The 27,234-nt window shown below is 37.3% G+C and overlaps 1 protein-coding gene across 3 annotated transcripts in view; it reads left to right on the top strand.

The window, feature by feature from the left end:
• The first annotated feature begins 6,557 nt into the window (after nucleotides 1–6,557).
• The window catches only part of CENPC (centromere protein C), a 70,105-nt gene continuing 49,428 nt past the window's right edge, over nucleotides 6,558–27,234 (top strand). For 2 of the 3 annotated variants that reach the window (XM_054566810.1, XM_054566808.1), the window contains exons 1-5: nucleotides 6,558–6,721; nucleotides 11,655–11,701; nucleotides 17,340–17,410; nucleotides 18,133–18,227; nucleotides 19,145–19,250. In XM_054566810.1, coding sequence (XP_054422785.1) covers nucleotides 6,704–6,721; nucleotides 11,655–11,701; nucleotides 17,340–17,410; nucleotides 18,133–18,227; nucleotides 19,145–19,250 — 337 coding nt within the window. In that variant the 5' untranslated portion in view covers nucleotides 6,558–6,703. Of the gene's footprint in view, nucleotides 6,722–11,654; nucleotides 11,702–17,339; nucleotides 17,442–18,132; nucleotides 18,228–19,144; nucleotides 19,251–27,234 lie in introns of those variants that run through there. The other variant, XM_054566809.1, reaches the window with a different exon arrangement.

Genomic DNA, 27,234 nt, shown 5'->3' with positions numbered 1-27,234 from the left:
CTGACAAAATTCTCTGATAATAATTTGCTAACATTTTCACTTTTGACTTTTGAAGAATAAAAAATATTTTTGCAAAATATTTGAGAACTTAAGCAATTTTATTAATGTCACTTTGTGAAACTGAGGGTCCTGATTTAGTACAAGTATGATTTTGATTTAACAAGTAACCCCAGAACTCAATTCAGTTCCTTCACAGCTAGCCCCGTAAGCTTCATCCCTGTCCTTCACCTTTATTAACTAAGCCAGAAATGATGGCCAGGTCCTAAAACAGTCGTAAGTGTGGGTTTCATTAAGCCTAAAATAACATCATACTCTAAATTGTGTTTCAGCTCCTGAACCCTGAAGTTGAATGACCCTCTGACTACCTCCCCATTCAACCAGACTTGGAGACCAAGCACCTGACCTCAAGACCTGAAATAATGATTTATTGACCTTGACAAGTCAGCAAGACCCAGGATCCCAAACCCATTACTGATGGGAACCGTCCCATCTGGTTCCAGGAACAGTAGCCTCACCGACAGGCGAGAGGGCCCCAAGGCTGGAGCTAAGCAAGAAGGCCAGGGAAAATAGGCCACTGAGGAGACAAAACCTGTCTCCCTCACATCGCCCTGCCTCCCTCACATCACCTTGCTTGGCCCCCGAGGATAGCTGGTTAGTCAATGATGGGTAAGACCCTTTATGGCAGGGGAAACCTAAGACAGGCACAGTCACAAGAGGGCTATCATGGGAAGGACTTGGGGGACACGGAGGATGGTAAAAACCCTCATCCCTTGACTTTGATATGGCCGGAGTCCTTATTCTATCTGAAAGAAGCCTCCTTATCTGTTGGTAGCTCTGCTCTCCCTGCCTAGCTTAGGCTTGAAACCATACTGGAGACAGCTCTAAACTGGATCAGGCAATTCCTGGGGGAAATCAGGCCTAGAAGTAAATTCCTTGAAGCGTGCTTTGTTTTCCCTCAAAAGCTATGATAATTAGCTCATGCTGGGAAGGAAACGTTATTCACAGACCCTGACCCAAAATCCTTTGGCGCCCTTATGTTTATGCTATAGTGTTTACTCATCTTGTCTCAGACCCATGTAAATAGGTGTGTTCCTGCCATTTGTTTTCTTCAAAACATCATCTATTCTCTGTAAACATTAACATACTGATGTAATGAGATCACCTGTACGTTTCTACTACCTAGTCCCATTGATAACCCTTTCAATAAAAGCCATTGGACACAGGGGCTTGGGGTTCTCCACTAGAGTGAACTGCCACCCCTTTCCCTGGGAGACTGAAAAAAGTGTCTGGGGTGACTTATTTCATTTCCCCATCTGTGATGACCTGGAGCGTACTCTGTGGGAAAGAGTCTGCCTTCTGCCTCACCTTACCCATAATGACTCATTATTTTTGCTCTATACCACCCTTTGCCTGTCAACCATAGGAGAGGTCCAGTTTTTCCAGGACAAAACTGCTTATTCTCCATTGGGTACTGCTATACAATAAGCTCCAATTTCTTTCATTGCACCCCTGTGTCAGCCTGCTTCCCTCACATCATCCTGCTTGGCACTGTGATGGTTGATAGTCAGTGATGGGTAAGATTCCTCACGAGGAGGGATGACCTAAGACAGACACAGCTGGTATGGATAGCAGGCAAGGACTTGGGGGACACAGAGAAAGGGCAAAAAGGCCCGCACCTCTTAGCTCGGCTTGTTCATGGCCGGGATCCTCATTCTACCTGAAAGAAGTCTCCTTATCTCTTGATCGCTCTGCCCTGCCCGCCTGGCTCAGTTTTGAAACAATACTAAAGGCAGATACAGCCCTAAACTGGATCGGGCAGTTCCCAGGGGGAAATCAGGCCTAGAAGTAAGTTCCTCGAAGCATGCTTTGTTGTTCTCTCAAAAGCTATGATAACTGGCTCACACTCGGAAGGAGATTTACATTATTCATAGACCCTGACCAGAGGCAGATCTCTTGTGTTCCTTCAGTTGTTATCTATGACCTCTATTTGTTTTCTGTAAACAGCCTTTTGACATTGATTGATGAGCTTTGCATCCATACCCCTGTGCATATGGTTCTCAATAAAAGCCTTTGGACACAGGGGCTTGGGGCCTTCTCCACTAGAGGGAAGAGCCATGTCCCCTCTCCTGGCAAACAGAGAAGTGTTTGCAATGACTCATGTTTATTCCCCGCATCCGTGACAACCCCAGGATGGGCTCTGTGGGATTCAGAGCCCCGCTCCCTCCTCAGCTGGCTCAGGACAATAACCCTCAGATCCAGGAGCGCCCTATGCAGCGCTCCCTGTGACACCATCCCACCTCACCCCCAGCAACCAGAGATCTCACTTCTGTTCATTTACTTTTATGTAGTCACATACATAGAATCACACAACAGACAGCCTTTGATGTCTGACTTCTCTCACTTAGTATAGTGCTTTTGAGAATCATCTGTGTTGTTGCATGTCTAAGTTGTTTATTTTTATTACTGAGTATTCCACTGTATGGATGTACTGAAATTTGCTTATTCATTATTCATCAGTTGCTGAGCATATTCCCAGGTAGGGCCCATTATTAATAAAGCTGCTACAAACATTAACATGCAATTCTTTGTGTAGATAAATGTTTTTATTTCTTTTGAATACCTAAGTATAGGATTTCTGGGTCATATGTTAAGTGTATGTTAAACTTCGTAAAAAATAACCAAGCTGTTTTTCAGAGTGTCTATACCATTTTACATTCCAATTAATAATGTATGAGATTGCCAGTTGCTGGTCCTCCTTACTGGCACTCTGTATAGTCACTTAAAAATTATTTTTGCCATAGTAGTAAATGTGTATGGGTGTATCATTTTAGTTTAGTTTTCATTTTCCAGTGATAATGGTGTTGGGTATTGTTTCCTGTGCTTGCTTACCATCTAAATCTCTTTCATGACATGCATATTCAACTTTTTGTCCATTTTAAACATTGGATCTAACTTTTATCTAAGTGAAAATTTTGTTCATATTGTGGTTTTGGTTTGCATTTCCCTGCTGCCTAATGATATTTACTTTTGACATTTCAAGCTTCTCTTAGCTTGTCCAGTTAACAGGTCTAACTTTGCATTTGTCTTTGGCTTTGCCTTTAATTTGAGGACATTTTGAGTAGCACTGTCAATCTTATGAAGCCATTTGCCTCTTGCAAGATTTTTATTTTCACTTTGCAATCAATTAACACTGTATTTTGTTTAGATTTGTTTTATAATATCTGACAACCAGCGTGAGACTGACCCCCAAATTATGGTGATACAATGGGACGATGGACCAGGACACATGCTCATGTTCAGCTGTGAGAGTGGGGTTGAATATGAACTAATTTTTAAGGAGAAAATTCAATTGTGAATGTTTTTGTGTTATGACTTTTAGTTCTCTATGGAAACTTGTAAGGGAAGAGACAATAAATTTGTCAATAAGTACTGTTAAACTAAAAATCTTTAACATCCATGACTGAAGTCTTTCTTAAAGTGAGGTTTAATTGAATCAAAAATGCTAGCCAAAAGACCTGAGTTGGACCACGGAGTCTAAACTACCAGCAACATGGCTAGATAGAAAAGACAACATGTCTGTCATCACAGAGTTGTGTAAGAATTTTTATACATTTGTTAGGACAAAGAGGGGAGAAAGAGGTAGTTTGAAAGCATTTTCATGAGCTGTAGGCATAAGGGTGAGGAAAGGTGGAGCAGAGCCAGGTCTGGGATATCAGTAAAGAATTGTGGATTGGCTGGGTGCAGAATTTGGAAATCCATTGTGTAAACAATAAGCAGAGACCCCTGGACTTATATTGTGGCTGGCTAAACTAATCTGTGGAAATAAATTTGAAATTGCAACCATAAAACAAGAATGGAGAAGTCTTTGTTAGCTTGCCTGCAGCCATTAACAAACTTAACAGTCCTCTCTCTCTCCCTCTCTGGCCACTGCAATTTAATTGAGAATATCCTGGCATTTTTCCCCCTATCATTACCCATATTATAATTATTTGGTGGAAATCAGAGGTAACTTCAGAAATGTAAAGGTTAGTCAATTTATATAGCGTTTCAGAATTAAGAACTTGGTGCAGACCTTAAGGACCCATTGCAAAGTAACTGTGTGTGTGAACATTGCTGCCACACTTTATTGACCAGGTTCCTAGAGTCTAATAGCATCTATCTGAGGATAAGTTTTTTAAAAGGCTACTCAAAATAAACGTATTTAACAGAATGTACTCAATGTTTGGCAGTAAGTACTAAAAAGAAAATAACTGATATTTTATATTTAAAAACTCAGAATTTGCCCAGCCAGAGTGGTTCCGTTGGCTGGAGCATCATCCTGCAAATTAAAAGGTTGCTGGTTTGATTCCTGGTCAGAGCACATGCTTGGGTTGCAGGTTCTGTTCCCAGTCAGGGCACGTATGGAAGGCAGCCAATCAATGTTTCTCTCTCACATTGATGTGTCTCTCTCACATTGATGTGTCTCTCTGTCTCTCTTTCTTCCTCCTCTCTCTCTCCCTAAAATCAAAAATCAAAATTAGAAAATAACTCAAAATTATACAAATTATTTTATTTAATTTTATCAAATTTTAAGTTATAATTACAACTATGTTATAATTTCTAGAGCAAACTGATTTTGAGTATAATTTTTAAGGTCTAAAGTATTCTTTAAAGTAGTTTTTGCAATTACAAATTTTAAGTTATCTACACAAAACCATAAGTGACTAAAAGTCTCTTTTTCCCTTTCAAGTTAAATTTCTGGATACCTTATACCCCATATATGTATCTAATACACATACTTCCTTAGATACATAAAAATGCACACGTACATATTTTACCTAATTAGCTAGTTGTAATGAAAATTTAAAGACTTAGTTGTCATAGCAGTTCATAAGAAGTGACTTGATGTATTTTGAGGGGGTGGGTGTCCACAATGACAAATATGGGTTTTATAAACATTAATCAACTAGCTACCCCATTTTGGTGGGGATAAAGGAGACTGAAAAGTTTGTTTGGCAACTATGGAGTCTCTGTAACTTTCTGTTTTCATAAGGGTGCTGCTCTCCATATTCTCTCAAGAAAAGAGCAGTTAATCCTTGACACTTTTGTGCCCTGTACTCAACACCAGCATGTCACTACATTCCAATTTTCTCAAAAACACCTCCGAGAGTTACTGTTTTCAGTGGGAGCAGAGGGATATAATTTTACATGTGGAACTTTACATTTATAATTGTGCCTGCTACAATTTCCCCCCAGAAGTACAAAGTGTAGTGGTTAAGTGCTCAGTTCTGGAGTCAGAAGACCAGGGTTCAACTCCAGCCCTGCCCTTTAATGGTAGTGTGATCTTTAGCAAGTTACTTAAACCTTATTCCAGTTCTGTTGTATATAAAATGGGAATATTAGTCATCTTCTCTCAAAGGAAAGTTCTAAGAATTAAATGTTACTGCATAAAGAGCATTTAGAGTAGAATTTGGCATATAGTACACAATAAATGATAGTTTTTATTTACACCAAATGTGACAGCATAAAATTACATAATGTAGCCTGATAGGCAAAACTCCTGACTAGATCAAGTTTAAAAATCACCGTGATAACGCCAATTGCACTATTTATTATTGAATTCTTCCTATGTTACAGACATCTCACCTAGATCTTAAACGAAATTAACCCAGTATCTCAATAACTTTAATGTTATTCCCACTTATAGACTAGGTAATTGAGATGTAGTTTCACTTGCCCATTATGGGAGAACTAGCAGAACTCAAGCTGTTGGATTTGAGTTAATTTGCAACCCGGCTTCTCCCCTTTCTTCTCCCCACCACACACACACAAAAGAAAAAGAAAAAATGGCCCTAGCTAAACTCTTGATTAATGAATTTATTCAGTAAGTAATGCATTTTGATTAAAATTCCCTTGGATAATTTTATTAAATAATAAAAATAGGACAGTTTCGTAGAATCATAAAATAGGAAGAAGCCTTCAGAGCACCTAATTTAGCTTTCTTATTATATAATTAGGAAAATAACCAGGACGGTGCCACAGTTCGACTTAGATGATAAACTGAGTCGGAGCAGTAGGTTTCAAGACACTTGATCTAGTTCTTCTTTCGGGACAACACGCTTAAATGATCGATATTTACATAAATCACTTTGTAAGCAACGGATCATGAAAGTTTTACCCACACGGTTAATGAAAAAATAAAAAAAACTATTACTTCTTGCTTTACAATAGAACCGTTAAAAAGTTTCACACTGCACGGAAAAAGGTAAAGTGGTTCCCAAGATCGCACCACTAAACTAGACGCCCACCTCTAAGCCCAGCTTCCGCGTAGGGGACGCGGGGAGGGGGCGGGGCTACGGGAGGAAGCTCGGGCGGGACTGAGAAGGGCGGAACTGCGGGCGGGTAAAATGAAGGGGCAGGCCTATAACGGCTTTCCTCCTATTGGGTGGCGTGGCCCGTTTTGCGCATGTGCAGCTCATTTCAAACTGGGGAGACCGCTAGGCACGGTGTTTGTGAAGGTCGGAGCCAATGGGCGAGGAGTGCCGTGAGCGCTTTTTGGTTGGCCCGAAGCTCCCGAGCTCGTGCCACCGCCCTCTTACACCCGCTCCTCTGGTTCGCCGCCTAGCTGCTCCTCCTGCGACTCTGTCAGTGCTGGGCTTCCTCTAAGCGCGTCCCGGGGCGGCTTTCACCTCAATTACCTGCGCTGGCGTAGCCGGGCCTGATCATGGCTGCGTCGGGTCTGGTAAGCGCGGTCCTGGTAGCTTCTGGCGAGTGGGAGTCCAGCTGCCCCCGGCCCTCGCGCCCGAGGAAGGAGGAACGAAACTTTGGGCCCAGTCTGTGACTTCTTGGGGTTTTCAATGGGAAAGCCGCGCGAATACTTTGATATCTGTAGTGATTGTTTGCCGGTTGCCAGAGTTTATTTACTTGTACTGTTTTGTCAAGGTTTCTTGTAATTTCGGCCGTGATGACTGACAAATTTGTCTTCGGGGAGTCTTGTGATTTCTACTTTTTCCTTCACTCCGGTTCCTAGTCCTCCAAATAATTGTCCGTAGAACTGGTGAAATGCCTTAAAAGTGTGCCTGCGCTTCAGACACGCTGGTCTGCAGAAGCAGATTATTTATGGAGAATCTGTTACTGACATGTGTTCTAAAGGGCAGCTGTGAAAAGTGCAAGCTGTGAATGACGGGGGAGGGAACGCATTGTTTGTTTACATGTTTCTGTACTTCCTCGGTATTCACTATTCAATACGTCACACTTAGCGTATGGTTACCATATATTACACATACTGCATCATCCTCTGTCCTAAACTTGTATTTCTACTTTATTTCCCTTTTTAAGAAAATCTTCAGCATCGATGTACTTACGTTTATGTAAAGTTGTATTTGTATGCATAAGGAGATGTATGAAGAGATGTATGAAAGGGTGGTTTAAGTTGTACTTTTTTTTTTTTTACTGTGAGCACATAGTTATTTATGTTATATAATAAAAAAGGAATATTGCGCGGAGAGAAGGGGAATACAGTTTACCGTTGGAAAAAAAAAATCTTGTTTTTTGGATTTATGGCAAAATTGAGAGGAAGGTACAGAGGGATTTCCTACATACCCCGTGCTCCCACACAATGCATAGCCTCCTCCATTATCAATATCCCCCACCAGAGTGACACATTTTTTAAAACTGATGAATTTACATTAACACGTTATCACCCGAAGTCCATAGTTTTCGTTAGGGTTCACTCTTGGTGTTGTTACATTTATGGATTTGGACAAGGAATGAGGTGTATCTAGCACTGTGATATCATTCAGAATATTTTCACTGCCCTATAAATTCTCTGTTGCTTGCTATTCATACCCCCCCACCACCCCAACCCAAGTAACTACTGATTTTTTTACTTTCTCTGTTTTTGCCTTTTCCAGAACTTCATATAGTTGGACTTATACAGTATGTAGCCTTTTTAGATGGGCTTCTTTCACTTAGTAATATCCATTAACGATCCTTTATGTCTTTCAATGGCTTGATAGCACATTCTTAGTGCTAAAAAACATTCCATTATCTGGATATACATAGTTTATTTATCCATTCACTTACTGAAGGGCATCTTCATTGCATCCAAGTTTTGGCAATTATAAATAAAGCTGCCATAAACATCTGTGTACAGATTGTTGTGTGGACATACATTTGGATTAGTACAAAGGATCACAATTGGCAGGTTATGTAGGAAGAGTGTGTTTAGTTTTGTAAGAAACCACCAAACTGTCTTCCAAAGTAGTTGTACCATTTTGCATTCCAAAAAGAATGAGCGTTCCTATTGCTCCCCGTCTTCACCAGCATTTGGCGTTGTCAGTGTTCTGGATTTTGGCATTCTAATAAGTATGTAGTGGTATTACTGTTTTAATGATCTCTTTTCATATACTTATTTGCTATCTGTGTATCTTCTCAAATGAGGTGTTTGTTAAGATCTTTGGCCCATTTATTTTTTATTTGGGTTGTCTGTTTACTTATTACTGAGTTTTAAAGGTTCTTTGTGTATCAGATGTGCCTTTGCAAATATTTTCTCCCCCTCTGTCCTGTCTGCTCATTCGCTTAACCACAGTTTATTTTTCAAAGTCCTATCATAACCTTAGAGCTATTTAACGTATTTTAGTTCTAATAAATCACTTTATATCATAATCCATTTAAAAGATAAGATGGAGGAGAGGAGAGATTATCTTTAGTCATTCCTGTACTTGGTAGATTTTACATGGGAGTGGTTTTGCCCTCTAGGACACATTTGGTAATGTCTGGAAAAATTTCAGTTTGTCCTGAAAAGAGATGAGTAAGGGGGTGCTAAGGGCACCTAGTGGATGGAGGCCAGGGATGCTACTAAGCATCGTCTTACAATGTATAGAATTGACCTTCACAACTGAGCCATCCAGTCCAAAATATTCGTAGTGCTGGATTTAGGAACTCTGCTGAAGTATATATTATTTTCTTTGAGAAACAACCTTGCAGTGAATAGAAGAAACTAAAATTGAAATTCACTGAAAATGAGTTGAAATTGGCAGTTTTTGTGTATTTATTTTGAAAATTAAAATTTTTTACATTCTAAGATTTAATTGAGAATTAGGAGAACTTGTTTTGTTCACCACTTGTTCTCAAGTATCCCTAAATAGTACTTGACCCTGTAGTAGGTGCTCAATTAATATTTGTCTAATGAATGAACTATCTAAGCCTTAAAATTTTCTGCTTCAAAGAAGGACAGCCCTGACCAGGTGGCCTAGTTAGTTGGAGTGTCCATCCAGTACACCAGAAAGGTTGTGGGTTTGATTCCTGGTCAGGGCACATACTAGGGGCAACCAGTCTATGTTTCTTTCTCCCCACCCCCCGGCCCCCCTCTCTGCTCTCCTTCTTCTTTCTCAAAGATCAGTAAACATATCCTTGGGCAAAGATTAAGGTGGGGGCACAAAAAAGTATTTAATAGTTCAAAAATGTGTGGAAATTTGATATATCTTTCCATTTATTGTGTGAAATTAGAAGAGTGGCCTTAAATTAGGCCTTGGAATGTAGGTAACTAACATTTTTAGGAGTTTACTTCAGTGTTCAAAATGCTGAGTGCTGGGTAGAGACCAAAGTGCTTGAGTTACTTTTTCATTACGTGACTGTGATAAAATGAATGGAGACTTGTTCGATGTGTTTGTTTCTTATTTTGCTACCTATGAAATAGACTTCATCTTTTGCTTCTTAGGTACTTCCTGAGGATAACAGGCTATATGAAATACTCTCACCTTCTTTAAAGCAAGACGTTTTTATTTCATACGTTTTTAGTCTTATTTATTTAGCATGTCAAAAAGATATTTTGAAAAAAATGATGTTCGTGTGGTATATGATATGCTGGCAGGGCTCTGGGGAGAATATAAACTAGCTTAAGATGAAAGTGTATGCTCTCAAGTTTTAAAAAAATCTAATAGGGGTCTTCATTTTTCCTGAGTGTATAATTCAATTAAAAGGCCATTAGGTGGGTCCAAGCAAGGCTGGGTCCCTATGGGTGGGAACTGCAGTGTGTAGGAGCCTGAGTGGAGTCAGGAGGATGGACCAGCTCAGGATGTCAGAGCATGAGTAGGGTAAACGGAATGTCCACATAGAGTGGGGTAATTTATAATTTATAGCCCAGTGGGCCAAGTAACAGGGAGACTTAATAAACATTTGCTATTGATAATATGTTCATTTTAAAAAACATGCTATTCCTCCTATTACTATGCAATTTGTAACTAGAAAATTTACCTTTACAGATTTTACAGTTAAAATATAGGACCCAGAGTATCTCAGATATACGCTGAACCTCCATTATTGCATATTTATGTGTTTTATTTTTCCTGTTGTTTCCGTTGATTGGGGCTGCTTCTTTGTTGGGGTTACCTATTTTCTCTTTCTGGAAGAATCTAGAATCTCTTTATCTTCAATTCTCAAATTTCATTGTTAAAATTCCTAGGTATGGATCTTAAATTCATTTTGGTGCTATTGATGTCCTACAGGTCTGGGAAATTGGATTTTTTATTTCCTTAGACTATGACTCCTTTTTCTTTGTTCTATCCGAAATGACTATTGGACCTCCTAATTTTCGGATCTTTGTTTTCTTCTCTTTGTCTTTTGTTTTTTCTCCTCTCTCTCTAATCCTCAGCTTTTTCATAATAAATAGCATTTTTATTTTAGGCAGTCATGCTTTTCATTATTAAGAGTTTCCTGCTTTCTGTTTAGTGTTTATAGTATGCCTCTTTAGTTTTGAGTCTAGTATTATCTCAAATCTCTGTTGAAAGTGCTGATTAGAGTTTCCTTGTTTTTGAAGTTTTTTTCTTTCTCATCCTTGATACTACTTTCTTACTAGGCCATTTTCCTTCTTATTTTAAAAATTTACACACTGATTTTCTTTTGTTTTAGAGACTTAAATGTCTGGTAATTCATACATGCTTATATTTAAGACTGAGATAGTGGATACTGCTTTTGAGCTCTGTTAAAGTGGATAGGGTAGTGGAGGCTACTGTTTTGTATGTGTTTTTATTGCTCTGTTTTTATTCCCGTTCATACTCATCCTTCTCTAGATCTCAAGTTTCCTAGTTATGTATAGTTATGGCTTTCTTCTGGGCATATCAGCTTTACTCCTCATTAAGGACTGTATTCTCTGAGCTTACTTTAGGCTATTACTGCTTTCGTTCTCTTTTATCAGTTATGCTTCATTTATTTTTCATCTTCCAGAAAGTTAAATTTTTCTGTTCATGGTCCTCTCTTCCATTCTCTTTCACTGTTGTTTTATGCCATTTTATCAGTCCTGTACTATTAGTTCAGAGAGATTTTCTACAGGGAAAGGAGAAAAGTAGATATTGTTAGTCAACCAATTTTAATTATTGGAAGCCCAAATACTTAGGATTTTGCTGATGGAAGAGGTATGGGGGAATGTGAAGGAAGAGGAGGAAGAAGGTAGAATAAATCCCAGGATGGGGAAATAGTACAGGCAAAGGTTTGTAAACAGTAGAGAATAATTCCTCTTTATAGTATTATAATAGGTCATTAACAAATACTTGCTCAATGAATAAATAAAAGATTTTCTGGCATGCTCATACTGGGGGTGAAATTATTTTGAAGATAAGTTGTATTTGAATAAATTTTAAGCAAAGAAACCAAATTGATGTTTTACTTTTTTTCAGGATCATCTCAAAAATGGCTACAGGAGAAGATTTTGCCGACCTCGCAGGTGATTTATATATTTATATATAGTTTAAGATGACTTTTCTCTGCATCTTCAGAAAGTAGAATATTTAAATGAAGAAAGGAAAAATTATTACCTTTGACTAAAATAATTTCTTTTTTGATACATTCTTTCTATAATTTAAAAAAAAATTTAAAAATCACATTTATTATATATCAGTTGTCTCGATTTTTCCCTTTGCCCTCCTCCACCCCCGGCTCCCCCTCCCCCTAGTCAATTTCCACTCTGTTGTCCATGTCAGTGGGTCATTCCTACATATTCTTAGTCTAGTCCCTTCCCCTTCTTTCTACCATTGTCCTCCTTCCCCATCGCTTCTGGTCAGTTTCAGTCTGCTCCATGTTTCTGTTCCTGTGGTTTATTTTGTTCATTAGTTTATTTTGTTGAATAGAGACCACTTATAGGTGAGATCATATGGTATTTGTCTTTCACTGATTGGCTTATTTCATTTAGCATAATATTCTCCAGTTTCATCCATGTTGTTGCAAAAGGTAGGAGTCCTTCCTTCCTTCCTTCCTCCCTCCCTCCCTCCCTACCTTCCTTCTTTCTTTCTAATGCAGATTGATATTTATTTTTTAAATGTCAAAATCCATTATAAAATATTAAAAAATTTAAATCCATTATAAAGTCTCAGCAATTAAAACAACATGACACCAGCACAGAAATTATCAGTAGATCAATGAAATAAAATGAGAATTATAGAAATAAACATATATATCTAACAGTGTAATATATGATTAAATTGATATTTCAAATCACTGGGGAAAATAAGGCTAATTCAACAAATAAGGTGCATGGACCACTATTACTTGAAATAAACAAATATAGAGTCCAGTTTTACACATTATACAAAAAATATTCAGGTGAGTTAAAAAGTCAATATGTAAAATCTAAGAAGTTTTAGGAGAAAATACCAAATAATATTTTTCCCTGATATAAAATTCATTACCCTGAAGTAAAATATTCAAACCCAGAAGCTATAAAGTAAAATATTGACAATCTGACTATATTAAACATTTAAGATTATACAGTAATATACATATTAAAAAATTTAAAGGACAAGTAATAGAAAAGTAAAGTATTTGCAACACATGTGAAAAAAGGATAATAGTTTTTTTTTTTTTTTTTTTTTAGGGAAAAAAATTATACAAACATTTAATCAAAAAATGGATAAAGAATACCAAAAAGTCATTTAATGCTTTGTAAAAATAATAGAAATAGGCAAGAAATAAACAAAAACAGGGTTAGTTTCAACAAATAAGTAACAAAGTAACATATGATTGTCACAATCCGATTAATAACTATTAAAAATATTGGTAATATCAAGTATTGGTGACTGTAAAAGGAACTGGGTAGTCATAGACTCTTTTTTCTTCATCTTCTAAAAACAGTCCCTTTAGCATATCTTGCAGTACTGGTTTGGTAGAGGTGTATTCTTTTAGCCTTCTTTTGTCTGGGAAACTCCTTATTTTGCCTTCCATTTTAATTGAGAGCTTTGCTGGGTAGAGCTGTCTTGGTTGCAGACCTTTGGTTTTCATTTCTTGGAATATTTCTTGCCATTCCCCTCTGGCTTGTAGTGTTTCTGTTGGGAAGTCAGCTGCTAGCCGTATGGGGCTCCCTTATATGTTACTACCTATTTCTCCCTTGCTGTCTTTAGGATTCTCTCTTTGTCTTTGATATTTGCCATTTTAATGATGATGTGTCTTGGAGTGGGCCTCATTGGGTTTCTCTTGAATGAGACCGTCTGTCCTTCCTGGACTTGTGTGACTTTTTGTTTCCTCAAATTAGGGAAGTTTTTCATCATCACTTTTTCAAACAGGTTCTCTTATCTCTTGCTCCTCTTCTCCTTCTGGTATCCCTATTATTTGGATATTATTACATTTCAGGTTGTCCTGCATTTCCCTCAACGCCTCTTCATTCTTTCTGAATCTTTTTTTCATTTTCTTGTTCTTTCTGGGAGCTTTTTTCTACCTTTTCTTTCAGCTTGCTGATTTGTTCCTCTGCTTCATCTAGCCTGCTTTTGATTCCTTCTACTGTGTTCTTCATTTCAGAAATTGTATTCTTCATTTCCTCTTGCCTTTTGTTGATAGTTTCAATGTCCTTTTTCATGCTGATATAATTTGCAGTAAGTTCCTTGTAGTTTCCCTGTAGTTTTTGGTAGTCCTCTCTGAGCTCACTAAGCTCATTGAGCTTCCTTAGAACCGTTGTTTGGAACTCAATATCTGATAGTTTACTTGCCTCTGTTTCATTTAGTTCTCTTTCTGGGGATTCCTCCTTTCCCTTTGAATGGGGGGTATTTCTTTGTCTTCCCATTATTTGTGAGACTGTTCTTTTTTTGCTTCTGCTTCTTAAGTTGATCTGTCTTGATTTCTTGACTTTATGGTGTGAACTTCTGTGGTAGGATTCAAGCTGTTTTTACTTTCTGGATCTGCCTCTGATGATGTCAGATGTAACCCTGTCTGACCTTAGGCAGTCTGTTTGAGACTTCCAGGAATCCACTGTCTGTGGCTCTCTCCTTCAATTGTTACTCTAGTCACTCTGCGCTCAGCAGGCCAGCTGAGAGACACAGTACAGGGCAGGGCTGAGTCCCTTCTGGGGGTGGGGTTATTGGGTCCTCTCATGCTGCTGCCACTCAGGGATGTGGTCTGCCTGAGCCAGGTGGCTACTGCTGTATGAGGGAGGAGTCAGCACCAGGATCCTGTTGGCTACTCTCTCCATTCTCTCTCCAAAGCCTCTGTCTCCAGTCTCTCCTCAAGCGTCTCTAGACCACTCTGTGCCCCTGTTAGCCAGGGATCTACTGTCTGTGGCTGCCACTCTGTACTCAGCAGTCAGGCTTTAGCACCACTGGGCCAGGGCAGAGTCCCTCTTGAGGGTGGGGCTGTTGTGTCCTCTTACAGTGTTGCTGCTCAGGGGAGTGGTCTGCCTGAGCAAGATGGTTGCTGCCATACTGGGGAGGAGTCAGCACCAGGATCCCGCCGGCTACTCTCAGCTCTCTCCCCAAAGCCTCCTTCCCCAGTCTCTCCTCAGGTGTCTGTAGCCCACTGTACCCCTGTCTTTGCCAGAGATCGGGATAATAAGTGGTGGCACATAAAAATTTATGCCTTGGCCCTTTAAATGGTCCTTGCCTCTTCAGCCGCCTGTCTCTGGCAGAGAGCAACCCTGCCACTTTTTGCAGCTGGCTGTTATCTCTGTACTTTTTTAGATTTGGTGCTGTAGACTAGAGATCCTCGCTTTTGGTTTAGACCCTGCTCTTCTCAGGAGGATCCAAGTGGCTGTTTCAATATCCTTCTGGTGCTGCTGCCTGTGGGTGCCCCGTTCACCTTCTCGAGTCTCTACTGCACTCCTTACTAGTTAGGTTGTACTAAAGCTGATTCTCCTCTCCGTCCAAGGTTATAAGGCTCCTCTCTCACTTGTTAAGTTGTTTGTTCCAGGTGATTTCTCCACAAATAGTTGTAATTCCCGGTTGGTCCTGGGAGGAGGTGAGTGTGACTTCCACTCACTCCTCTGCCATCTTGATTTTTTTCTAAAAATTTTTTTATTGTTCTGTTACAATTGTCCCCATTTTTCCCCCATTACTTTCCCCTGCCCTATCCACCCCCACCTCTCACATTGAATCCTCCCAACTCCCACCCGTTGCCTTTGTCCTTAGGTACTTTACACATGTTCCTTTACTTGACTCTTCCTAATCTTTCTCCCATTATTCCCTGCCCCTTTCCCCTCTGGGTACTGGCAGTTTTTTTTTATTTCTATGTCTCTGATTCTGTTTTCCTCACTTGTTTGTTTTGTTGATTAGGTTCTACTTATAGGTGAGATCATATGATATTTGTCTTTCACTGTGTGGCTTATTTCACTCAGCATGATACTCTCCATTTCCATCCATGCTCTGTGAAGTGTAGGAGTTTTTCTTCCTTTCTGCTGCATAGTATTCCACTGTGTAAATGTACCACAGTTTTTTGATGCACTCATTTACTGATAGGCAGCTAGGCTGTTTCCAGCACTTGGCTATTATAAATAATGCTGCTATGAACATTGGGATGCATAGTTTCTTTTGAATTGGTGTTTCAGGAGCAAGGGACATAAAGGACAGAATCAACTAATGAGATTACATCAAATTAAAAATCTGCACGTCAGAAAAAAATCAGCAAAATGAAAAGGGAACCAACCATGTGGGAAAATATATTTGCCAATGATACCTCAGACAAGGTTTTGATCTCCAAAATTTATAAAGAACTCACATGACTCCACACCAGAAAGACAAGCAATCCAGTTAAAAAATGGGCAAAGGACCTGAACAGACACTTCTCCTAGGAGGACATACAGAGGGCCCAGAGACATATTAAAGGATATTCAGCATCACTAGCCATCAGAGAGATTCAAATTAAAACCACAATGAGATACTACTTCACACTGGTCAGAATGGCTGTAATAAACAAATCAACAAAGTGTTGGCGAGGTTGTGGAGAAAAGGGAACCCTAGTCCACTGTTGGTGGGAAGGCAGACTGGTGCAACCACTGTGGAAAACAATATGGAATTTCCTCAAAGAGCTAAAAATGGAACTGCCTTTTGACCCAGGAATTCCACTGCTCAGATTATACCCTAAATGATTTCTATATCCACTAAGTATAGTCATTTTAGTTATTTTATATTGAGACAAATAGTAGTGCAATCAATGTAATGACCTAGTTGTAGTGGGAAAGGAAGTTCATCTGATAAACGATGGACTAGGAAGAGTCAGTCTTAGCCATGACTGATGACAGCATTGGGAAAAGAAAACACTCTGAAGAATGGATTCAATGGTAATAGAACAATGCAGCTGGTTCAGTGGGGCTAAAAGAAGAGGTAGGTATGGTTATAAAGGGGCAGTAAAAGGACCTTTGTTGGTGATGGCACTGTTGAGTGTCCTGACTGTGGTGGTGATATCTGAACCTACATATGATAAAATGTATAGAACTAAATATATACACACATGAGTACATATAGAATTGGAGAAATCTGATTAAGATTGGTGGAAAGTATCAATATTAGTATCCTGGTCTGATAGTGTACTAAAGTTTTGCAGAATGTTTTGAGATTTGGGGGATGCAATAAATTGAAAAAGGGATCTCTTCTATATTGTTTTTTACAACTGTATATGAATTTACAGTTAACAGTACAATTTTTAATTAAAAATTTATACTAATTCATAGGCTACTGCTAAGATTAATGATATTTAATCAAAAATGTATTTGAGAACTTGTAGAAAAACTATGTTACTTGGAACTGTTAGGGCGTGTGACAGTAGAGTCTTTATTAAAAAAGAATTTCAGTACTAAATGGATTTGTACAAAAAAATTTATGATCTTGTTTAGATACATCTAAAGCCTAACACAGCTTTAGACATGGCTGTTCTATCTAGAACTATAATTATTAATGTAGATAATGACACACTTCTTCACATACTTTTCTGGGAACTCTTGGAGTCAAGTACTTATTTTGTCCTCACATGGTAAACACAATGTTTTCACCATTAAGTAAATAAATATTTTATAATAAGGAGATAGGGAATTTTCAAAGTAGATGGTAACGTAAATAACAAATAGTTTCTGGAAATAATGTTAATTTTTTTTTATCTTTACTTCTTATTAGGGCACCTGACATTAATATGAAGCAAGGCCAGAACATACTGGTAATCTTACAAGACTGCTTTGAAGAAAAAAGTAAGACTTCATTTCCAAATGGACTTTGAAGGTCTGGATGGATGAAGATAATGAAGTTGTCATATTAATATCAAATGCAGCAAATATGTTTCAGCATCTAAATATTGTAAAACATTTTCCCAGGAATTTTGAGTACATGTGCAATGCTTCATGTATTCAATATCTTCTGGTACTTAGAGGATAATATGGGCAAAAATGAGAATAATTGTCATTCTCTTTAGTTCACACTAGAATCCCGTAGTATGCAAATTCATAATTATCATACACAGGAGAATGTATTTCATGTAATAGAAATAACTGTGCAGAATTCTTGGGGTCACTTGAAAGCTTGAAATAATATTTGGTGATTTGCACCCATTTCTAAAGAAATGATGAATTAGGTGAGTTATTTAAAAACTTTTCTAAGTACTGGTCAGCATCAGAAGGTATTGGAATAAGAAAATAGGTGAGTCAAAGAAATAGACATAGGTCATGAAGAAGTGTCTTCTGTACAAGCTCTGAAAGATCTGGCATATACTTCTTCAACATCTTGTTTGTCGTTTTTAGTTTCCGATGCCTTCTAGGAACATCTGAATATTGAATTGATGTCTGTACTTCATTTATGTTAATTGTGTTTAAAGAGTCAACAGATTTATGTGTTATGTAGGGCTTCTTTTAATTTTGACCTAAACATTTTATCTGTATTTTATTTTTAAAAATTTCTCTTTTTTACTTTTTTTTAGGTCTCGCCAGTGATTTTAGCACAAATTCTCCAAAATCAATGCTTTATTCAACACCCAAAACAAAAGACACTTGTCTTCAGTCACCAAGCAGAGAGGTAAGTCAAAAAGAAAAGGTGGTACAGGTCTAATATTTTAATGAGTGAAACAATGCACAAATTAGGTACCTTTTAGTAGTTTGTAAGTCTTATTCTTAAAAGAGAATCTTAACATTCCCATTGATTTTTCTATAAAACTTGGAGGTATTTGTGGAAATTTTGAATTGACAATTCTTGTGTTTGAAATTGGAGTTCTGGGAATTTGAATTTTGAAATTATAATGCAATCATTTTTCACTTTTAAAAAAATACTTAAGTTAGGTTTCTAGGAAAGTTGGCAACTTTTGAAGTTCCTAATCTAGGTTGGCAAGTTTGGTTTTCTGAAAACCTAAGCAATCTGTTGCTATATGGAGAAATCAATATATTATTGATTATATATCTTAAGAGGTCATGTTCATTTAACTCTACAAAGTTGCAGACTTTCAAATAGAGTTTTTGAAACTAATGGTTGAAGAGAAATTCAAAAGTGCAATACTAAGTGGATGTAAAAATCGTAAAGCTATAAATAATACTTGTAAGAAACTGGAATAAACAAATAATTAAATATACATAACCTTTTGATTGCATGGAATGAACACAGGTCTTTTTCAGAATTGAGAGATCTTTTCCAATGTGATACATTGATTTTTGGAAGTTAAGTCAATTTTAACTTTCTTAGACTTGGTCACAAAGTATTAACTGTTTTTGATTTGCTTTACTAATATTTAAGATCTTTGCATTTATACTCATGAATAATATTGACTTTCTTTCCTAGATAATGCCAAATTGTTTTCTAAAGTAGTTGAAGTATACAACTCTATCAGCTGGCGTATTAATTTTAAATACTTGATTTTTTTTTTTTTTTTCAATTTAGGAACAAATGTGTTTAATTGGAATGGGTAATTTAACAGAGTAGATCTAATGTTGTATTCCTTTTAGCCTCAGTCCCAGACACCACATTCAAAGTCAGTTTCAGTTTCTTCAAGAAAGAAAGGAGACTCTCAGCAGCTCACTGTAGAACCAAGTGAAGCTGCAAAAGAATCAGGTTAGTGGCATGCTCATGAATGTTATTTGCCTAAATATATATCTATCTATCTAATCAACCAATCTATCGTCTGTCTATATATATCTATACATCTATCAGTTACCTATTTTATTGGATTTTTGGGGGTGACCCAGGTTAATAAAATTGCATAGGTTTCAGGTGTACAATTCTGTGAGACATTAGATATATTTAAAAAGTTAAAAATGCTGCAGGTGATGCATGTGTTGGTTTGAGTGACAAGATCATGGTAAGTCTAGGCAGAATTGTGAAATGCAGTTGTTTTGATGCCCTCTCAAGTCCATTTTTAGAGTTTTCTTTTTTTTTTTTTTTAAATCATGAATCAGAATAAGTGTTATGTGATTATCTGTTTCTTTTACTGGTAGGATACATTGCTTACCTAGGATGTGATAAGAGACATTAACTAAGTAAGAATGATTATAGGGACTATAGCTTTAGTAGTTTTCAAATAGATTTTTGTTTTAAAACAATTTTAAAAGAAAATCTTTTAAATGTGTGAGACTTTTTAAAAAAAATCTCACACATTTTCTTGTGGTCAGGAATTCAGTACAGCCTAGTTAGATGGTCCTGACATGAAGTGGTTGGCAAGGTGTTGGCCAGGGTTTCAGCCATCTGAAGTCTTGACTGGGACTACTGGGGCTGCCATTCCCAGATGACTCACTCATGTGGGCTGGTTGCTGGCCAGAAGACTTAATTCCTTTCCACTTGGGTCTTTCCATGGGCTTCTTGAGCATCTTTAAAAACCATTTTTTTGTTTTTGTTAAAGTATAATTGACCTGTAACATTGTTAGTTTCGGATGTACATCAGTAAGTATTTGCTATTTGTAAATACATAGTTGCTATTCTTTTTCTAGCTTCTAATTTTGTTCCATTTACTTTAGTCAATTACATGTGCTGCCACTTTTTAAAGTTTTCTTTGTTCACATTTTTCAAATTAGAAAAGTCCTTCATTTGAGGTAAGAGACAAAGCTTTGAAAGAAAAAGCTTCTAATTATTACTGTATCATCTCACTGAGGTAACTTTTGAGTCCTTCATTAGTGTGCCTTAATGAAAACATGCGAATGTGTGTGCATGCATATACACTTTTAGAAGAGGTTTTTACAATTTTCTTTTACATCAACAATGTAAGAAAGTACGTTTTATCTGATAGTTTGATCAATATTAAGCCATCTCATTGTTACTTTAGTATCTATTTTCATGGTTATGACTGAACATCATTTTATAAATTTATTGACTATTTGAATTTGCTTTTATCTGAGATGTCTATTCATATCCTTTGCCCATTTATTTTTTTGTTTATGAGAGCTCTTTGAATTGAATATCTGTAATCATTTATCTGTAAATTATGTGACAGATATTTTCCCAAATGATCCCTTGACTAATAGATTTTGCTTATAGTATCTTTAACCATATCATGGGTAAATATTTTTTTATTTCCATTGTCAAATGTGTGACTTTTATAGCTTTTGAGTTTCCTGTTTTGGTTAAAAGGTCTCTCTTATCTAATGATATACATAATATGTCAGATTTTCATCTTAACATCTTTTTTTTAAATTTAAATTTTTAATCCATCTGGAGTGTCTTGTTACATAATGTGACATAATGTTGCAATTTTATTTTCTTCCAGATGATTAATTGTGTCAGGTCCATTTATTAATTAATTAATTTTCTAATGCACTACTTTTATCATGTGTTAAATCTCACATGCTATGCAATATACTTTAACATTTTAAAAAACATTTATTTTTTATTATTCAAATACATTTGTCTCCATGTTCCTGCCACTACTTTCCCCTGCCCCACCCACCTCCACCTTCTTCACTCAATCCTTCCCCACTTTGGCTTTGTCCATGGGCCCTTTATACATGTTCCTTGATTTGACCCTTCCCTTTCCTTTCTCCACCCACCCCCCTCTTCTTCTCTCTCGTTACCATCAGTTTCTTCTTTCTTTCAATGTTGCTGGTTATATTTTCCTTGCTTGTCTGTTTTGTTGATTAGGTTCCACTTTAAATTTTGGTTTATTTGTTAATTCTTAATGTCAACACAGTACTGTTTTACTAATAGTTTTATATGCTGATAATAAAGGTATATATCATTATATTCACTATTCCTTTGTCATTCTCAGGCCTTTTTCTTCCTGTGAAGTTTTAATTCCCAATAAAATTTTGTTGGGCTTCTGACTAGAATTGCGTTTACTTTGTATAGTAATTTTGTGAGAATTCACATTTTCATTTTACTTAGATATTCTAAGTGAGAATGTTTGTTATATATTTATGTCCTTCAAAAGTGTTAGTCCGAAGGGCACTGTTCAAATGTGAAAGGACCCCACAAAATGGGAGAAAATATTTCCCAATAGTGTATCTAATGAGGAATTTACATCTTGAATATATAAAAAATTCCTGTGATTCAACAACAACAAAAAATGAACAGTCTAAGAAATGGGCAAAGGACTTGAATAGACATTTCTCTAATTGGCCAATGAATGAATGAAAAGATGGTCAACATTACTAGTCATTGGAGAAATGGAAATCAAAACCCTGGTGAGATACCCCTTTATACATATTAGGGTGGCTATTGTTATTCTTTTAAAAAGGAAAATAATTATTGATGACGATGTGGGTAAATTAGAATTCTCATGCACTGCTAAGGGTGGTGTAAGATGGTGCAACCACTGTGGAAACAGTCTGAAAATTCCTCAAAAAAATTAAATCTTATAGAGGGAGAGAGATAGACACTCTATCCAAAAGATATCCAGCCATATAATACTATAATATGAAAAATAGAGATATTTATTGAAGAAGATACAAGAAACAGATATAGAAAAATGATGCCTCAGTCCCCTTCAAAGTAGGCACCACTTTGGGACCTCATATAGTTCTCTGAATCTCCATCAGTGGCCCCATTGTATTTTCCTGATTCTCATTGATGGTCTGAAATCTCTTCCCTTTCAAAGGTGATTTTAGTTTTGGGAAAAGCCAGAAGTCACATGACACCAAATATGGGCAGCAGAGGGGCTGAATCACCTCAGTGATTTGATATTTTGCCAGAAAACTCTGCATGAGACATGATGCATGAGCAGGTGCATTGTCGTGATAAAGCTGCCAATCACCAGTTGCCCATAGCTGTGGCCTTCTGAATAGTTTCCGTGGACGAATGTTCAAGCTTAATACAAAATTTGTTGCAGATTCATTGCTCTACTCGCTCAGTCATTTTGAATGTGATGGCCGCATATCATGCATGCTCACTCAATGGCATCTGCTGCCCCTACTGACTAATACAGTGAAGTCGTCATTGTTCACACATGCGCATTCTAGCCTACCCTCCTTGGCTGCCAGGTTACATTGATGTTGCACAAACTGTTCTTGTTATTTTAACAATGACTGGATTTTTCCCAGACAGACATTTTTATATATGTATATGGTTGACCAAAAAGTTCATTTGGTTTTTTCCATAAGCTGGCTAAAGTAGTGCTTAGTTGTCTTTTTGTTAGATTGTATTATGAGAGCTCTCATAGCATGCATTTAAAAAAAACATAAAAATGGGTGAATATTTTTGTAGCCCTTTTAATACTGAAGATGGAAGAAAATATGCAACATTTTCAGCATATTATGCTTTATTATTCCAAGAAAGGTAAAAACTCAACTGAAATGCAAAAAAAGATTTGCATAGTGTTTGGAGAAGGTGCTGTGACTAATGGAGTGTGTCAAAAGTGGTTTGTGAAGTTTCATGCTGAAGATTTCTTGCTGGATGATGCTCCATAGTTGGGTAGACCAGTTGAAATTGATAGCAATCAAATTGAGACATTATTTGAAAGCAATCAGTGTTATACCATGTGGGAATTAGTGGACTTATTCAAAATATCCAAATCGATAAAGTTATTGGTGAAAACGAAAAATGTGTCTTCTATTTTATGGAAAAAAACTAAACAGACTTTTTGGCCAACCCAATACATATATATATAACTGTTATTCAGCCATAAAAAGGAATGAAGTTCTGACACATGCTATATTGAAGAACCTTGAAAACATTATGCTAAGTGAATGTACTTTTTAAGTATATTCATTTAGTAGTATAAATTTCCCTCTCAGCACTATTATAGCTGCATTGCACAGATTTTGATGTATTGTATTTTCTGTTCATTTGTATTTGTATGTATTTTGAAATATATTTTGTATCTTCCCCTTTAACACATTGATTATTTAGGAGTATGTTAATCTAAGTGTTTAGGGATTTTCCTATTTTCTTTCTTGTTGATTTCTAATCTTGATTCCTTTATGGCATAGCATACTATGGCATAGCATACTCTGTGTGATTTCAATTCTTTTTTAATAATGTGAATTTTTATGACCTGGGATACAGTCTATCTTTACGGATGTTTCATGGACACTTGAAAAAAATATATTCTGTTGATTTGCTTGTCTATAAATGTCAATTATGATTTATTACTAATTTTTATACATTGTTGGAACAGATTTGCTAAGATTTTATTGATTTTTTTGCACATAAGTTATTGAGAGAGACTGGTCTTCAGTTTTTGTTTATGCTATATTTATACCTTCAGTATGAAGGTAATGCTCACATTATAAAATAAGAGTTGGAAGTTATTCCCCTTTCTCATTTCTGGAAAGGATACTATAAAGTTGGTTTTAATTCTTATTTGGTGTTTGGTATAAAATTTTTCAGTGATATCATCTGATCTCTGAGATATCTTTTTTCAAGAGCTGTTAAGGTACAAGTTCAATTCTTTAATAGTTACAGGACTATTTAGGTTATTTATTTTATCTGGCAAAATTTTGATAGTTTGTGATTTTTGAAAAATTGGTTCATTTTTTCTTTTTTTAAAATTAATTAATTTATTTTTTCAAATACATTTGTCTATGCCTTCCCCCTACCACTTTCCCTTGCCCCTTCCCTCCCTCCCACCCTCCCTCAACTCTTCCCCTTTGGTTTTGTCCATGAGTCCTTGCTATATGTTCCTTGACTTTCTCCCTTCCCTTCCTTTTCCCCCGCCCCTTGTCTCTGTTGGTTTCTTTTCCTTTCAGTGTTGCTGGTCTTATTTTCCTTGCATCTTTGTATTGTTGGTTAGGTTCCGCTTGTAGGTGAGATCATATGGTATTTGTCTTTCGCCCCCTGGCTTATTTCGCTTAGCATAATGCTCTCGAGTTCCATCCATGCTGTTGCAAAGTTTAGTACTTTTTTTCTTTCTGCTGCATAGTATTCCATTGTGTAAATGTACCATGGTTTTTTGATCCAGTCATCTACTGATGGGCATTTAGGTTGCTTCCAACACTTGGTTATTGTAAATTGTGCTGCTATGAATATTGGGGTGCATAGGTTCTTTTTAACTGGCGTTTTGGGATTCTTAGGGTATAGTCCCAGCAGGGGAATCACTGGATCAAAAGGCAGTTCCAGTTTCAGCTTTTTGAGGAAATTCCACACTGCTTTCCACAATGGCTGCACCAGTCTGCATTCCCACCAACAGTGTACTAGGGTTCCCTTTTCTCCACAGCCTCGCCAGCACCTGTTGTTTGTGGATCTGTTTATGATGGCCATTCTGACTGGTGTGAGGTGGTACCTCATGGTGGTTTTGATCTGCATTTCTCTGATGGCTAGTGATGCTGAGCATCTTTTCAAATGGCTGTGGGCCCTCTGTATCTCTTCCTTGGAAAAGCGTCTGCCCAGGTCGTTTGCCCATTTTTTGATTGGATCGTTTGTCTTCTTGGAGTGGAGTCGAGTGAGTTCTTTATATATCTTGGAGATCAAACCTCTCTCTGATTTATCATTAGCGAATATATTTTACCATAGAGCTGGCTTCCTTTTCATTTTGCTGATGTTTTCTTTAGCCGTGCAGAAGCTTCTTATTTTGATGAGGTCCCACTTGTTTATTCTTTCCTTTATGTCCCTTGCTTTAGGAGACATATCAGTGAAAATATTGCTGCATGGGATATCTGGGAGTTTCCTGCCAATGTTCTCCTCTAGGACTTTTATGGTGTTGCGACTTATATTTAAGTCTTTTATCCATCTTGAGTTTCTTTTTGTGTATGGTGTCAGCTGATGACCCAATTTCAATTTCTTGCATGTAGCTCCAGCTCTCCCAACACCATTTGTTGAAGAGGCTATTATTGCTCCATTTTATGCTTCTTCCCCCTTTGTCAGATATTAGATGCCCATATAGACCTGGGCTTATTCCTGGGCTTTCTATTCTGTTCCACTGGTCTATGGGTCTGTTCTTGTGCCAGTACCAGACTGTTTTGAGTATAGTGGCTTTGTAGTGTAGTTTGATGTCCGGTATTGTGATCCCTCCTACTTTATTTTTCTTTCTCAAAATTGCTGCGGCTATGTGGGGTCATTTATGGTTCCATATAAATTTTTGAAATGTTTGTTCTATTTCTGTGAAATATGTCATTGGTATCTTAATAGAGGTTGCGTTGAATCTATAAATTGATTTGGGTAGTATGGACATTTTGATGATATTAATTCTTCCAATCCATGAGCAGGTTTTTTCTAAGTTGTTGCGTTTGTGAGCATAAAGTTGTTCATAGTATTACCTTATTGTCCTGCAGGATCTGTTGTGATAATCACTCTTTTATTCTGGATATAGGTGATTCGTGTGTTGCCTTTTTATCTTTGTCTATTTTGCTAGAGGTTTATCATCTTTCCTCATGTTTTCAAAGAATTAGCTTCTTTCAGTAATTTTCCGCATGTTTTTTCTATTTTCAGTTCCATTGATTTCTGCTCTTAGTTTTTTCATTCTTCTATTTTGAGGTAGGAACCTTGTTTTATACTTTGACTTGTAATCTAAAACTATTTTATTAATTTTGTTACTCAAATTTTTCCAGCTCTCGCTATTAGAACTTATTTCCTTGGCTCCTATGCCCCTTTGACATGCCCCGTTTTCGTTTTTGTTGGTTTGAGCATATTCTTACCTTCTGGAACTGCAAGATATTCCAAGCTCATCTTACATATTTTCTCCAAGGAGTCAGTGGTTCCTTTTACTGGAGAATTGTATTAGGAACAAAGATCTGGATGCTAGGTGTTCTGTCGCTCCATAGAATGTGGTTTTCCTCTTAGATGTGACCCTCCCCACCCCTTACCCCTTAGGGACCCAGACACCATGCTATGAGGAAGCCCAAACTAGCCCACTTGCAGAGAAAGATATGTAGATGTCCTTATTCATCCAAGGAAGTTAAGGTCACAGCCTGCTCGGAATGGATCTTCATTGGTTCCCTCATTGGAAGGAGAGTCTGGGATAACCTGGGGTGTCAGTACTACCAGTGGATCAGAGTGTCTCCTTGGTCTGTGAATCATTGGCTGGGAAGGTCAGTCTTCATTACTCTGCTGCTTCATGTGGATCATATGGCCTACCATTGCTAACTGTAAAAGCGGGGACTGTGTTGGTCCAGGGACAGGGTTAGTACAGGGCCTTGCTCTTCTGCTTCTGCTGTTCCATAGTACTTACGGAGCAGCACCAGGCACTGCCTAAGGCTTTGCTACTCTGCCACTGCTGTGGAATGGGGTGCTCAAAGGCCTGGGTTGTGGAGTGGGCAGAGTTTCCCACTAGGTCTCTGAGTGTTTCACTTTGAGAGAATGCAGGTTACTCCTCCTGCCGCCCCTCCCTTACCTATTGGTTGTTCTGGATTGCAGGCCTCTCTAGAGCCCTGTATGGGGATGGATGGATATATATATATGAAATACAAAGAAAACCCAAGGGATTAATCACATTGTTGTTGTTTAAGACTTGCAGTTCTTAACAAATACACCTTCTTTCTTCTAGCTTTCAGGGTTCTGTTGTTGTTGTTTGATTGATAATTACCAGGAAATTTAGTTATATTTAGAGTGAAAAGCATGAGAAAGTAAGATTATGCCATCTTGTTGCAGAATCAAAAACCATTTTTGCTTGTATTTTTAACTTTTAATTTTTGCTTCTTAAGAACATGAATCAGTATGAATGCTACCCAGTTACTAT

The sequence above is a fragment of the Pteronotus mesoamericanus genome, unplaced genomic scaffold, assembly GCF_021234165.1.
Source record: "Pteronotus mesoamericanus isolate MK-2021 breed Mesoamerican mustached bat unplaced genomic scaffold, CSHL_Meso_final contig_180, whole genome shotgun sequence".
Classification (NCBI taxonomy): domain Eukaryota; kingdom Metazoa; phylum Chordata; class Mammalia; order Chiroptera; family Mormoopidae; genus Pteronotus; species Pteronotus mesoamericanus.
Note: the sequence above shows the minus strand (reverse complement) of the source record. Positions and strands in the feature narration are given on the sequence as shown.